Source organism: Panthera tigris, chromosome F2 (genome assembly GCF_018350195.1).
Source record: "Panthera tigris isolate Pti1 chromosome F2, P.tigris_Pti1_mat1.1, whole genome shotgun sequence".
NCBI classification, from domain to species: Eukaryota; Metazoa; Chordata; class Mammalia; order Carnivora; family Felidae; genus Panthera; species Panthera tigris.
In genome coordinates, this window is record NC_056676.1 from 82,225,697 (window position 1) to 82,239,140 (window position 13,444).

A 13,444-nucleotide genomic window follows, 5' to 3' on the forward strand; every position below is an offset into this window, starting at 1 on the left:
CCCCGTGTCGGGCTCTGTGCTGACAGCTCGGAGCCCGGAGCCTGCTTCGGATTCTGCGTCTCCCTTTCTCTCTGCCCATTCCCTGCTTGCACTCTGTCTCTCTCAAAAATAAACATTAAAAATATATGTAACGTGGGCGCCTGGGTAGCTCAGTCGGTTAAGCGTCCGACTTCAGCTCAGGTCATGATCTCACAGTTACTGAGTTCGAGGCCTGTGTCGGTCTATGTGCTGACAGCTCAGAGCCTGGACCCTGCTCTGACCCAGCTCAGAGCCTGGACCCTGCTTTGGATTCTGTGTCTCCCTCTCCTCTCTCTGTCCCTCCCCCACTAGTGCTCTGTCTCTCTCTCTCTCTCAAAAATAAACATTAAATTTTTTTTTAAATATATATGTGTAACATAACAAAGTCAAATGACAGCTGTGATGTGTGCTGGGACACCTTTGCCCTTGGGGCGTGAAGTCTGGCTGAGGCTGGGGAGGGGGGCAGAGCCAGAGGGCCATGCTGGGCACTGGCCATAGGGTGCTGAGGCAGGGCTTGGTAAGGAGAGCGAGTCCTCCAGATGTGAGCTTCCAAAAGGCCTGCCTCCTGCACTGCCCTAGCAACTTCTAGATGCTGTGGTCAGCCCCTCCCCCTTTCACCCTGTGACGGGCTGGAGTGGTTAGTGCTCTTCCTGAGGAGCCAGCCCCCCTCTGCAGAGCACATCACCTCACCATCAGCCTTCTGGATTCTGTCCCTGTCTTTTGGGTTCCATCCCTGCAACAGAACGAGCTGAATCCCTTCTCTCTTTGGACAAAGAATGTCCCTCCCTGCACTGTTCAGCAGCCACCCTGCCCCAGTGTGTGCAGCAGGGCCCCTACTTTGCACCCCACACCATCACCCACAGCTCTCTGCAGACACAACCTGCTGCAAGATGAAGACATTTGTTGGGCCCTGGATGTTGTGCTGTTGGCCACTTCCTTCTCAAGTCGTTCTTCTCACTTTCTGAGCTTCTGGAACGCCACTCTTTTTTTTTTTTTTTTTTTTTTTTTTTTTTTTGGTTAGACATGTCTACATGATTTCAGCCTTTGAGGGTGTGCAGGTGCCAGTGTCCCTGTCTGGGGTGCAGCTCTCTCCCAGCTTCTTCCCTTCTGAGTCCGAACACACCTCCTTCCACCTGCCAGCTGCTCCGCCTCACAGCGCGTGGTGTGTCTTGTTTGCTTATCACCTATCTGCTCTTCTCTCCAGAGCCCCGGGTCCCCAATGCAGAGAACTGCTCATCTCGTTGGCCGACTAAACGTGCATCTATCTGTTCGCGGAGGAGTCGGCGCCCCCGGGGTCTCTGGATATTTGTTGCGTGTTCAGTGGGTGCATTCCTGTGTGAGAGATAATAGGGCACGATACTGCTCGTGTGTGTCCAGGTTGGGTCCACCTGGCGTGTGCGCCTGGACAGGTGTGCGTTTGCGAGGGGACTGGCTTTGAGCACCGTGACGCGCCGAGCCCGAGTCCCCGGTGCTGCCCCCGGTGCGTGGAGCCGCGTGCAGACATCTTTGAGGTGTCAGTGCCCAAGGAGGACGGGAACAGACTGGGGGAGGCGGCCAGGTCCCGGGCGGAGGAAGAGGGAAGCGCACGCCCCGCGCCTGCGCAGTGACCGGCCGCACCCCTAGCGGCCAGCTCGGCCGCGCTCGGGCCCAACCAACTGTCAGCAGCTGCGGGCTCTGGGCGACCGGGGGCGGGGCGGAGCACGAGGCGGAGTTTGCGCACTCCTGCTCTCTGGGGCCTGGTGGGCGGGGTGGAGAGAGGGGGAGAGGGACGCGACTCCGGCCAATGAGCGCAGAGATCGTGTGGGGGCGGGGCCGGACTGCCGCGCGCCGGGCCGCGGTTGGCGGAGGGCGGCGGGGGCGGGCTCGGCGTGCGGCCCCGCCCGCTCCGGTCCGGGGCTTGGCGGGAGGGCGGCGCCCGGGCCGCCGCGGCCACAGCTTCTCAGGTAAACGGCGACCGGGAGCCGGGGACCGGCGGCGCTCGCTCGCAGAGGCGCCCCTCGGGGGAGCCTGGGCCCGAGAGTCTGGGGGCCACCCCCTCGGCCGGGCCGCGCGGGAATCCAAGTCGGGAGGCGCCTCCCCAAGGTCAGCGGGCGAGCGCGAGGAGGGTCCCGGGCGTCGCGGGGCCGAGCCCGCCCCCTTCCCTGGGCTCAGGTGCGTCCAGTCCCCGGAGGAGCTGGATTTGCCGCGTCACAAGCCGGAAGAGGCCCGGCTGCCTGGCCCCTCACCTTCCTCACGCAGACTCGGGATGCCGAGTCCGGTGCCCGTGCCCTCCCTGGGAGGTGTGAGGTCCGCGCCCCTGCTCCCCGCCGCGAGGACACCGGGGTGTCCAATGGAGCAAGCCAAGCCTGAACTCTGAGAGCCCCAAAGCTCAGGGGGCATTGCATTTCCGATTTCTCCGACATTCAGGGAGGCGGTCCGGAGCGGGGAAGTAATTTGTCCAAAGTCACGAGGATTATTGGTCACAGAGTGTAGGTCGCAAAGCTGGAAGGGCCGCGGGAAACCCAGCTCTCAAGTCCGGGGGAGAGCTGGGTGGTGCGCGGCCAGGGCTGGCCCCCAGGCCCGAATGCCGGGCTCCGACCTTCCTGCAGTGCAGCGGTAGGCCCCCAGGAGAGGGCTCTGTCGGAGCGAGCAGTGCTGGACTGAACACACTTGCACACTCTCCCCTTCGCCAGCCTAGCCAAGGTGGGGGCGGGGCTGACCCGCTCAAGCGAGCTGAGTACCGAGGGGTGGGGGGGGGGGGCACAGAGGCGTGGCTGTGTGGCGGTTGGGGAGGGGCAGGTGGGGCTGCGGTGGAGGCTGGCTTTGGGGCAACAGTCTTGGAGGCAGCGACCACCTTGGAAAGGGATGGTGGTAGGGGTGAGAAGAAGAGGGTCAGTGAGCGGACCATAGAGTGCCCGCGGAGGTGGAGAAACAGGAAGGGGTGGTGCTGGTTCCTGGCCCAGATATCTGATCGCCTGGTGACAGGAAGACATGGCAGGTGGGTTGGGGGCCATGGAGAGGTCAGGGGTAAAGGTGGTGAGTTGAGTGCTAGAGCTGTCGGGGTTGAGTGGTGGCGCCTGGTCCAGATGGGGATGCCCAGCGGGCACTGGGCCCCAGGAGACCCCCGTGGGAAGCACCAGTCATGCGAAACTTCAGCAGCGGCTTGACCGCGATGTGGTTCCATCTCACGCCTGTAGTCCTGGCAGCCCAGGGGCCTGAGCATGCTGCTGTCCGCAGCGTCCTCCTTTCCAGGCCTCAGGCCGTCGTGGTTCAAGCGGGCCGGGGTCTCCCGTCTCTCCGTGGTATCACAGAGGAGTGACCGGAGTTGAGCTCACTTGGTTACCTTGAAACCAATATGCAGGCTGCCGGCTTGTTCAGACCTGCACCTCAGTTTCTCATCCCCCACCCCGGGGCTGTTAGCTGCCTGCAAACATGGTTGGATCAGAGGTGGCACCTGCATTCGTCGCTAGTCCCGTGTGCTTGGAAGCAGGTGTTTGCGCTTAGTTTTCAGGCCTAGGGTCCGCTGAGGCCCAGGTGAGCCGTCGGGTTGAGGCTGGTCTGCAGCTGCAGATCTCGTGAGTCCCTTCCGTGAGCCAAGTTATTTGATCTCCTGGGGGTGGGGGCTCCGGGAAAGCCCCTGTGGCTCCTGGCCGGTGCTCAGGGGATACCGGCTGCCGGAGTTACAAGGACTGTGGTTTCTTTGCCGAGCTGGAGGGCTACCTGGCTTTGGGGGTTTGCATGTGAACCCAGTGACACAGCTTGGCATGACTAAGGTTGAGAAATAGCGTAATCAAGTGACTGTGAGCGATGAGCCGTGGACTGCCTCTCCCAGGTCATCAGCCCACGTCCTTGTTGGTAACCCTGGAAGTCTATTCTTCCTCTGGCTCCTGTGCTAGAGGGCAAGTCCCGGGGCCTGCTGCGGGGGTGGGGGGCATTCCTGTGACCCCACAGGGTGTCCTGACTTCCCAGTCTCCCACACTCCTGTCAGGTGGACATGGCCGCCTCCGGGCAGTGGTGCCCATGGCCTCCTCACCTCCCATGCCCCCTTCTGACACTTCGCTGCAGTTGGCCCAGCATCTCTGTGCCCTCCGCATGCCACGTGGCAACCGCAATACACGTGGGTGCCCTTCAAGCCAGGGGCTTGGACGGCACCTGGTCGGCTCACTAAATGCGGTTCAGTGACTGTTTAGTTGAGGTGAATGAGGAGGAAGCCGCTTCTCGCTTCGCTGCAGGGTGTAGGATGCAGACAGGGAAGACCCTGTGAACCCTGCCCTCATGACCTCTGCGGGCGCTTCAGGGCGCGGGTCCTGGCTGGGTCCCGCCCTGCTGTTACCTAGCGATGTGTCTCTCTCTGTGTGCGTTGAAAGAGATGGTGCCTCTAAGGTACCGCCCGGGCAGTCAGTGCTCAGCACACGCTGCCCGTGAGATGCAGGGTGCCTTCCAGACCCTTCCTTGTCTCTGCACCCTCTTCCCCTGCAGAGCCTTCGTCTTGGTGTGCCATCAGCAGTCCGCTCGCCGTTGGCTTGTCTTCATAGAGAGCAGGGTCCGTGCTGCTGTCCCTGTGGGTCCAGTGTCAGCACACGGACCACCCGGCCTGGGGCAGGGGCAGCGGACGGGACCCTACAAAACCGGTCTTGCTCGGCTGGGCACACTTTCCTTTTCCGTTTGATGGTCAAGCTCCGCTCCTTGCACTGTGGTTCATGCGAATGTACCTACCCACCACCTTCTCTCATTGGTTGGTTTTTTTTTTATACAAACCTGACCAGATCTCTGATTGGTGTTTGTGTTTCTTCTAACGTCTCTGCGCACTTGTGTGAGGGTTTCTGTAGATAGAAGGTGGGTGTCGGAAGATGGGTGACGCGATCGCACGGTGTGACCCTTAGGGCTCTCAGCAGACGTCCCACAGGCTCTGCTGCCTGGCCCCGCTGTGCAGTGACTACGGCACCGATGACGTCCGATGCTGGTGGAGCAGCAGGCCTCCCTGCAAGCCTCTCCCTTGTGACACAAATGGAGCCCGTGCCCGAGTCCTGAACTAAGCCGCCTGCCAGTGCGGGGGAGGCCAGGGCTTGCCCCTCTGCCGCCTGTCTCTTCTGGAATTGTGTACCCTCTTTGTCCATTTTCCTGTTTGTCATCCTGATGTAGGTGAGCTCCTTTGCATGTTAATGTGGGACACATTTTCCTCTTGTTACACCTGTTGTGAGTGAGTTGTCCTTCTTTCTCTTTTGTTTACCTTCTGCTCTGGTGGTTGGATGAGTTGTGTGCGCACGGAGGCTTGTGTGCTTAGGTATAAGTGTACGTATGTGGTTTTCAAGTCTTATGTATGTTTTTGACCTTCAGAAACTTTAAACTTTTATATTGTCAAACTGAGCAGTGTTCATTAAGGTGTCTGTGTTTTTGTGTGGGGCTTAGAACGTCCTTTTCTACTTCAAGATGATAAAACAGTTACCTATATTTTCTTTCTTTTTTAAACTGTATTTATTTAAGCAATCTCTGTATCCAGTGTGGCGCTCAAACTCATGCCCCCAAGGTCAAGAGCCACATACTCCATGGGCTGAGCCAGCCAGGTGCCCCTACCTGTATTTTCTGCCAGGACTTTTACATTTCATTTTTCCATTTAACTCTTATGTGCATCTAGAATTCGTGTTGGAATAAAGAAGGATGTGGGGAGGCTAACGTTTTCCCTAGTGTTTAGCTATTTCAGTGCTATTTATTGTTGACTAATCGGTCTGTAGGATGTAAACCCCTTTCTTGTATAATACGTTTACCTCCTTATTGGTGTTCATTTCTGGACTTTCTGTATAGTTCCGTTGATTTAATACACTTTAATATAAATCCTCCTCTTCATATACTTTAAAAAGTTTAATTGGCTATTCATGTATGCTAATTCTTTTTTTAAGTTTATTTATTTATATTTGAGAGAGAGCGAGAGCCAGCGAGCATGTGAGTGGGGGAGGGGCAGAGAGAGAAGGAGAGGAAGAATCCCAAGCAGGCTCTGCACTGACGGTACAGAGCCCGATGTGGAGCTTGAACTCACAAACTGTGAGATCATGACCTGAGCTGAAACCGAGTCAGCTCTTCAACCGACTGAGCCACCTAGGCGCCCCCCTGTTAATTCTTCTGTATGAATTTTGGAACCATCGCATCAAGTACCCTCCAGTATCCTGAATCATATATTGACACGTTCAGAAAGTTGACAGTTTTACAATATTGAATCATACGGAAGGATTTTGATTTTCTTCCTTCAATGAGCGGTATTTAAAAAAATTCTGTGCACACTAAGGGTAAAAACCAAAACTTTTTCCCTTGCAGTGCAGTTGCAGGGGAGAAGACAGGGAAACTGGAACATACAACTGATCTTATATTCATCGTGTGAACAAAGGGTTGTGGGAACATCCCATCACTTGCCGGAAGGTTGGGTGAGCGGGAGTCCCGCGGTAGAGGCCAGGCAGGACGTCCTTGCAGAGGTGCTGAGAGTCCAGGCCGTGGCCAGGGGTTTGCAGGTGGCCAGGACACCTAGAACGTAAAGGACGGAGAAAGAAACAGAGAGGGGTTTGGGCCTGGGTCTGGGTCACGACAGCCCATGGTGAAGGCGTTAGGTTCTGTGGGCAGCAGGAGGACTGGTAAGTCGCGGTGAGGCCTGCTAGGGTCAGCGTTTGTAAAGGTCAGCACTCTGGGCACGGAGGAGGCGTGTGGGGGGGTGGCCCAGGCAGGACGGTCCATGAGACAGGCGGGGTACAGGACCTCAGTGGGGCAGTAGGGCATCTACTGCCTGAGTGAAGGGCAGAAGTAGGGGAAGGAGGGCAGTGGGGGGTGCTGACGTTTATTACACGGTGTCTGTCAATGAGGGGTGTGACTTGGTGCCATTAATTTCATTCCCTTAACAGTGTATTCGAAGAGGAGAAGTTTTTTGATGAATTTAAGTTTATCAAGTCTTTTTTTTTTTTTTTTTTTTGGCATAGATTTTGCCGTTGGTGTCAGTCATGGAGATTTTCTTCTTCTTTTTTTTTTTTTCCTCCCTCCGAAGTTTTACAGTTTTAACTTTTACATTTAGGTCTGTAAATCATTTTGAGTTTTTATACGTGGTGTGACGTTTAGACTGAAGTTTGTTTTATTGGATGCAGATGCCCACCTGTGCAGCACTATTTGTTGACAAGACTATCCCTTCTCCCCTGAATAGACTTTGTACCTTTGTTAAAAATCAATTGGCCATAGAAGTCTTGATGTCAGGTAGGGTACGTCCCCCAAGTTTTTTTTCCAGAAGTGTTCTGGCAATTCTAAGTCTTCGCACTTTCAGGTGAATTTTAGAATTAGTCCGTCCATTTCTACAAAAAGCCTGCTAGGATTTTGACTGGAATGCATCTGTAGATCCATTTAGGAACAACTGATATCTTAGCACAGTATATCTCTCCATTTATTTAAGTTTTCTTTAACTTTTTAAAAATTTTATTTTCGCGCGTGAGCGGGAGAGAGGGGCTGAGGGAGAGAGAGAGAGAGAATCTTAAGCAGGCCGCACCTTCAGTGTGGAGCCCAATGCAGGGCCCGATCCCATGACCCTGGGATCATGACCTGAGTCGAAATCAAGAGTCAGATACTCAACAGACTGAGCCACCCAGGAGCCCCTATTTTTCTTTTTTTAATGTTGTATGTAATTTATTCATATTGAAAATATTATATACATATATATTTTTTAACTTACATCTAAGTCAGTTAGCATATAGTGCAGCATGATTTCAGGAGTAGATTCCTTAATGCCCCTCCCCCATTGAGCCCATCCCCCTCCCACAACCCCTCCAGTAACCCTCTGTTCATATTTATGAGTCTCTTATGCTCTGTTCCCTTCCCTGTTTTTATATTATTTTTATTCCCTTCCCTTATGTTCATCTGTTTTGTCTGCTGTCAGCACAGTGCCTGACATGGGGCTTGAACTGATGAACCACGAGATGATGCCCTGAGCTGAAACCGAGAGTTGGATGCTTAACCGACTGAGTCCCCCAGGCGCCCCTGATGTGTTATTCTTCTTATATGTTATTGGATGATTTGATAAAATATTGTTAAGAATTTTTACATTTGTGCCTGTGAGGGATATTGGCCTATGATTTTCATTATTTGTAATACCTTTGCCTGCTTTTGTTATCAGAGTAATGCTGGCCTCATAGAATCAGTTGGGAAGTATTCCCTTGTTTTCAATTTTCTTGGAAGAATTTGTGTAGAGTTGGTATTATTTCTTCCTTAAATGTTTGGTAGAATTCCCCAGGGAAGTCATTTAGGCCTTTCATCTAGAACTTTCTCTTTGGGAGGATTTATTGTTTTATTTTTTTAAGTTTATTTATTTTGAGACAGAGGGAGCAAACGGGGAAGGGACAGAGAGAGGGAGAGAGAGAATCTCAAGCAGGCTCTGCACCACCAGTGCAGAGCGTGATGCAGGACTCAAACTCATGAACCGTGAGATCACGACCTGAGCCGAAATTGGATGCTTAACTGACTGAGCCACCCAGGTGCCCCTCTACGGGAAGATTTTTGACTTTTTAAATTTGCCGAGATTTGTTTTAATGCCAAGAATGTAGTCAGTCTTGGTTAGCATTCCATGTGCTTTTGGAAGGAATATACTACTTGTGATGAATGGATGGTTCTATAAATACTACTCAGGTCAAGTTGGTTGACAGTATTGTTCAGGTCTTCTGTACCCTTACTGATTATCTGTACAATTGTTTTGTCAGTTATAGAGAAATCTCTACTATAATTTCTATTTTTCTATTTCATTTTGCATTTCTATTCGTTTTGGCTTTGTGATTTTTGAAGTTCTGCTATTAGGCACGTAAACGTGTAGGATTGTTATGCCTCTGAAACCTACTCTGTCTATTAACATAGTTACTCCAGCTTTCTTGCGACTGGTGTCGGCCTCGTTTTTCTTTACCCACCCTTTTACTTTAACCTCTTTATGCTAACGTGTGTGGTCTTTCCTGTGGTTTCTTGTGAAATACAGTTATAACTGTCTAGCTGTCCTTGTCTATGAATTCTTCTGCATCGTTTCTGGATCAGTTTATATTGACTGATTCATTCTCATTGTGGGTTGTTTTTGTTTTGTTTTATGTTTTTTGGGTTTGTTTTGTTTTGTTGTTTTTTGTTTTTTTTTGTTTGTTTGTTTGTTTTTTGCTTCTTTGCATGCCGAGTAATTTTTTGCTGGATGTCAGACATGTTATTTTACCTTGTTGGTGCTAGGTATTTTTGTGTTGCTATTATTCTTGAACTTTGCTGGGATGTAGCTAAGTTACTTGGGAACAAGTTGATCTTTTCAGGTCTTTTTTTTTTTTATTTATTTGAAAAAATTTGTTTTAAGCTTTATTTATTTTTGAGAGAGAGACGGACAGAGTGTGAGTGGGGGTGGAGCAGAGCGGGAGACCCAGAATCCGAAGCAGGCTCCAGGCTCTGAGCTGTCCGCACAGGGCCCAACACGGGGCTCGAACCCACGAACCACGAGATCATGACCTGAGCCAAAGTCGGCCGCTTAACCGACTGAGCCATCCAGGTGCCCCACTTTATTTGTTTTTAAATGTTTATTTATTTTTGAGAGAGATATATAGAGAGAGAAAGAGAAAGTGTGAGTGGGGGGGAAGCGCAGAGAGAGAGGGAGACAGAGGATCTGAAGCGGGCTGCGAGCTGACAGCAGAGAACCCGATGTGGGGCTTGAACTCGCGAACCATGAGATCCCGACCTGAGCTGAAGTCAAACCCTTAACTGACTGAGCCACCCAGGCGCCCCTTCAGGTCTTACTTTTAGCCTCGTTAGGTGAGAGCAGACAGCGTTTAGCCTATGGCTAATTTTATTTTTTTACCAAGGCAAAACCCTTTTGAGTGCTCTTCCCAATACTCCGAATTTTGACGTTTTCCCCTTGGGCTGCTGGGAACAGCCCCGTTCCTGGTCCGTTGTGAGTTCTGGCGATTGTTTCTGCTGGGTTTTTTGGGTAGTTCTTTCCCCGGCTTTGGTAGTTTGTTCTCAGATATGGTGCTTGAATCAGTTTTCTGTTGCTGCTATGATAAACTACCACGGACTTAGTGCCTTAAATGATGTATATTTATTATCCTAGAGTCCCTGAGAACTTTGGGCTGGAGGCAGTAGGGCCGTGCTCCTTGCTGGGGTCTCTGGGGAGAATCTGTCTCCTGCTCTCTCACGTCATTGGCACAATTTGGTTCGTTGTGGCTGTAGGACTGAAGTCCCTGTTTCCTTGCTGGCTGTAAACTAAGGCACACGTCCGGCTTTTAGAGGCCACCCAAATTATGTGGTCCAGAGCCTCCTTCCTCTGTCTTTAAAGCCAGCCAGGGGGGTTGAATCCTTCTCACGCTTCAAATTTGTCCTCCTCCTCCTTCCATCTCCTCTCTTTGCCCCGCTGGGAGGGGTTCTCTGCAGTTTAAGGACTCACGTACACCCTTTCGCTCGTCTCACCCACATAAGCCAGGGTAGTCCCCCCACCTCAGGGTCTGTACCCTTAATCCCATCTGCTGAGTCCCTTTTGACATGTAACATATTCACAGGTTCTGGGGGTGAGGACATAGGCATCTTCGGGGACATTACTCTGCTGCCCAGCACTGACCAGTAAGTCCTCCAGGACCCTCTGCAGATCTCTGGAGTTCTCTGTGGTGCTAGAGTCTATAGACTGGCGGGACCTAGGTCTCCCAAGATGCTCCCAGTTGTCTCAAGCCAGGGGTATTGCCGGGTCCCGGTGATTCCTCCTCAGCCTGGATGCACCCTCCGGGGCCGTGAGCTGGAGTGGCTACAGGGCTCCTGTCCTTCATGTCCTGACGTCTGTCACCCTGAGAACTGCAGTTCCATATGTTTCGTCCAGCTTTTTAGTGGTTTGGGTCAGGAGGGCAGTTGGTCCGTTACTCCCATCTGGGCTGGGAGCTGAAGCCTCTCACGCTTATTGCTTACTCTTTGCTCCTGTTTGAGTTGGGTGCACGTGGCCTTTTGTACTTGTAGGAAGAGCGTTTCGAACTTGGAATTTGAGTTGGTTTAACCCTGTTTCTTCCTGGGTAGTGGAGATAGGCAGCCGTGTCCCCTCTGGGGACAGCCGCTTGTCTCGTAGACGCAGACCAGGTCTAGGCATCGGGATTTGGGTTCTGTCTGAGCATGTGTCGCCACTGCCTTTGAGAAGATCTTTGGATTCTTTCTGGAACCTGCTGCCAGCATACTTCATACCCTGCCTGATGGCTGCGACCTTTCAGCCCTTCGTCCTTTGTGGGTTTGGGTTTTTTTGCCGCCTTCTTGCTCTGCCACAAGTGAAATGTGTGTTTCTGTTTCTTGTTTTCCTTGTTACTTTTAGATGCTTTCCAGGAAGAAAGGGGAAACCCCTTGCTGATGCCAGTGTCTTTGAACCAGTGTCTTCTCCTTCTGCTTTCTCTCTGCCTGGGATTCCTGGAGATTTCTGGTTTGCTAATTTTGTCTTGTTTTCTAGTGTTCTTGTGGGTTTATTCTTTTAAAACTTGCATCTTTGGGGTACCTGGCTGGCTCAGTCGTGGAGCACGGGACTCTTGATCTCGGGGCTGTGAGTTTGAGCCCCATGTTGGATGCAGAGATGACTTAAAAGTAAAATCTTTTTAAAAATTGAAAAAAAGTACTTGGCATCTTCTCTGGTCATCTCATTGAGGTTTTGGTGGGACACGTGTGTGTGCTTGGGCCGGTCTGCCCTCCTGGGCATGTGTGGTGTTGTCACTCACTTATAATTCTGCCACCACTCGCCCCGGGCTTTCTCACTTCCTTCCTTCCCGTGTTCGTAGCCAGATGAGTGTCCTCTTGCTTGGTTAGGGCCAGGTCATGGCACCTCCTCTCTCGCCTCTGTCCTTTTGTGGATGAGAGGTGATCAGGGGAGGGTCCAAGATGGAGGTGACCCATCGAGGGGCGGTGGGATTGCCAGCTCACGGAAGACATCAGTGTTAGAAAGCCGTCAGCTACAGCGCCGAGGGCCTGAGGTCCCTCTGACCTTATAGGACCTTGGAGAGTGTGACGTAGGTCCTAGCGTGGCCCTGTGCTGAAGAGGCAGGGGCATTTGCCTACTGGTGGGTTTTATTCTCGGGGCCCATCTGCTGCAAGGGCTGCCTCGAGGCGTGTAGTGCCTGAAAGCCACATCTCTCAAATGCCAGGGGCGGTTTGGATGGTTGGTTTCCTCTGCCAGTGAACCCGCCAGACCCCATGCTGCCCTTCCAGCGTCTCTCGTTGTGCTAGAATTCTCAGGCACGGGGTGTCAAGCCTGTGGTCACCCGCCTTGTCCTTGGCTCTCGGGGACAGGTTTCCCTGCTGTGCACAGACTGCGGGTGACGGGTGACGTCAGCCTCGTGCGCGCCCTCTCTCGTTTACAGAGTGACAGAGGCTGCCGTAGGTGGAGTCGGGGGGCACATCTGCCCCTCTCACCGTGCGGGCTCACGTCACCCTGGCCGGGCTGCCAGGTGCGGCAGAGGGGAGCTGGGAACCGTGGAGGGAGGCGCCTTCTGCCCTCCGTGACCGCCGTCCGCCGTGCGCCAGATGGCTCCCTCACGAGAAGGCACTGATGTCCTGTTTCACGCCTGTTTTTTTAAGCTTACTTATTTATTTATTTTTGAGACAGAGAGGGGGAGAGTGTGTGAGCAGGGGAGGGTCAGAGAGAGAGGGAATCCCAAGCAGGCTCTGTGCTGACAGCACAGATGTGGGGCTCAATCCCATAAATCGTGAGATCATAACCTGAGCTGACATCAAGAGTCGGCCGCTTACCCGAGCCCCCAGGCGCCCCTGAAATCATGGTTTGTACAAACACCGTGACGGCCTGTAAACCGAGGACTCTTTCGGTTTACATGTGTTTTCGGTTACTCCAGGTTTGAGAAGAAGCTGCCCGAGCTGACGCCGGTGAGGCGGCCGAGATGGCAGAGCCCTACGTGAAGAGTGAGTGAGTGGGCTGGGCAGGGACATGGGGCAGTGGAGCGCCTGCCAGCTTGGAGTTTGGGACCCGGCCGAGCATGGCGTTGAGTGAACGGGCTCTGAGGGAGGCGCTGTCGCATGGCATGAACAGGCTCTCTCCAAGCTCTCGGTAAAGAAAAGAAGACGAGGCCGTTGTCTGCGTAGCTGCTGAATCAGAAGGGGCCGACTGGGCTGCAGGCTCTGTGTGGTGTGGGGAGTGATGTCTGCCGGGTGAAGGGGGCTTTGTGCTCTGAGTAGGGGGGCCCTGTGCCTCTGCCCCTTTCTACACAAGACCTGGGTCCAGCAGCCACCCTGGCTGTCCACCCTGTCCCTGCCCCCAGGGCCAGCGGTTTGCTGAGGCGAGGGGAGAGAGAGACGTCCTTGCCCCACAGAGCGCCTCCCCCAGGAGTGAGGATCCATAAGCGCCGTTCGCCGGCCCCGGGCCCTGGGCTCTGGGGACACTGAGGATGGCAGGGTCCTGTCCGGGGGCACCGAGCCGGAGGGGTCTGGCTCTGAGTGTGGAGCA

General features: G+C 53.3%; 1 protein-coding gene across 8 annotated transcripts in view; it reads left to right on the forward strand.

Annotated features, from left to right (window-relative positions):
- The first annotated feature begins 1,875 nt into the window (after positions 1-1,875).
- Positions 1,876-13,444, forward strand: part of MROH1 (maestro heat like repeat family member 1) — a 62,182-nt gene continuing 50,613 nt past the window's right edge. For 3 of the 8 annotated variants that reach the window (XM_042972665.1, XM_042972672.1, XM_042972671.1), the window contains exons 1-2: positions 1,876-1,961; positions 12,837-12,903. In XM_042972665.1, the coding sequence (XP_042828599.1) occupies positions 12,882-12,903 (22 nt within the window). In that variant the 5' untranslated portion in view covers positions 1,876-1,961; positions 12,837-12,881. The other 5 variants (XM_042972666.1, XM_042972667.1, XM_042972670.1 and 2 more) reach the window with 5 other exon arrangements.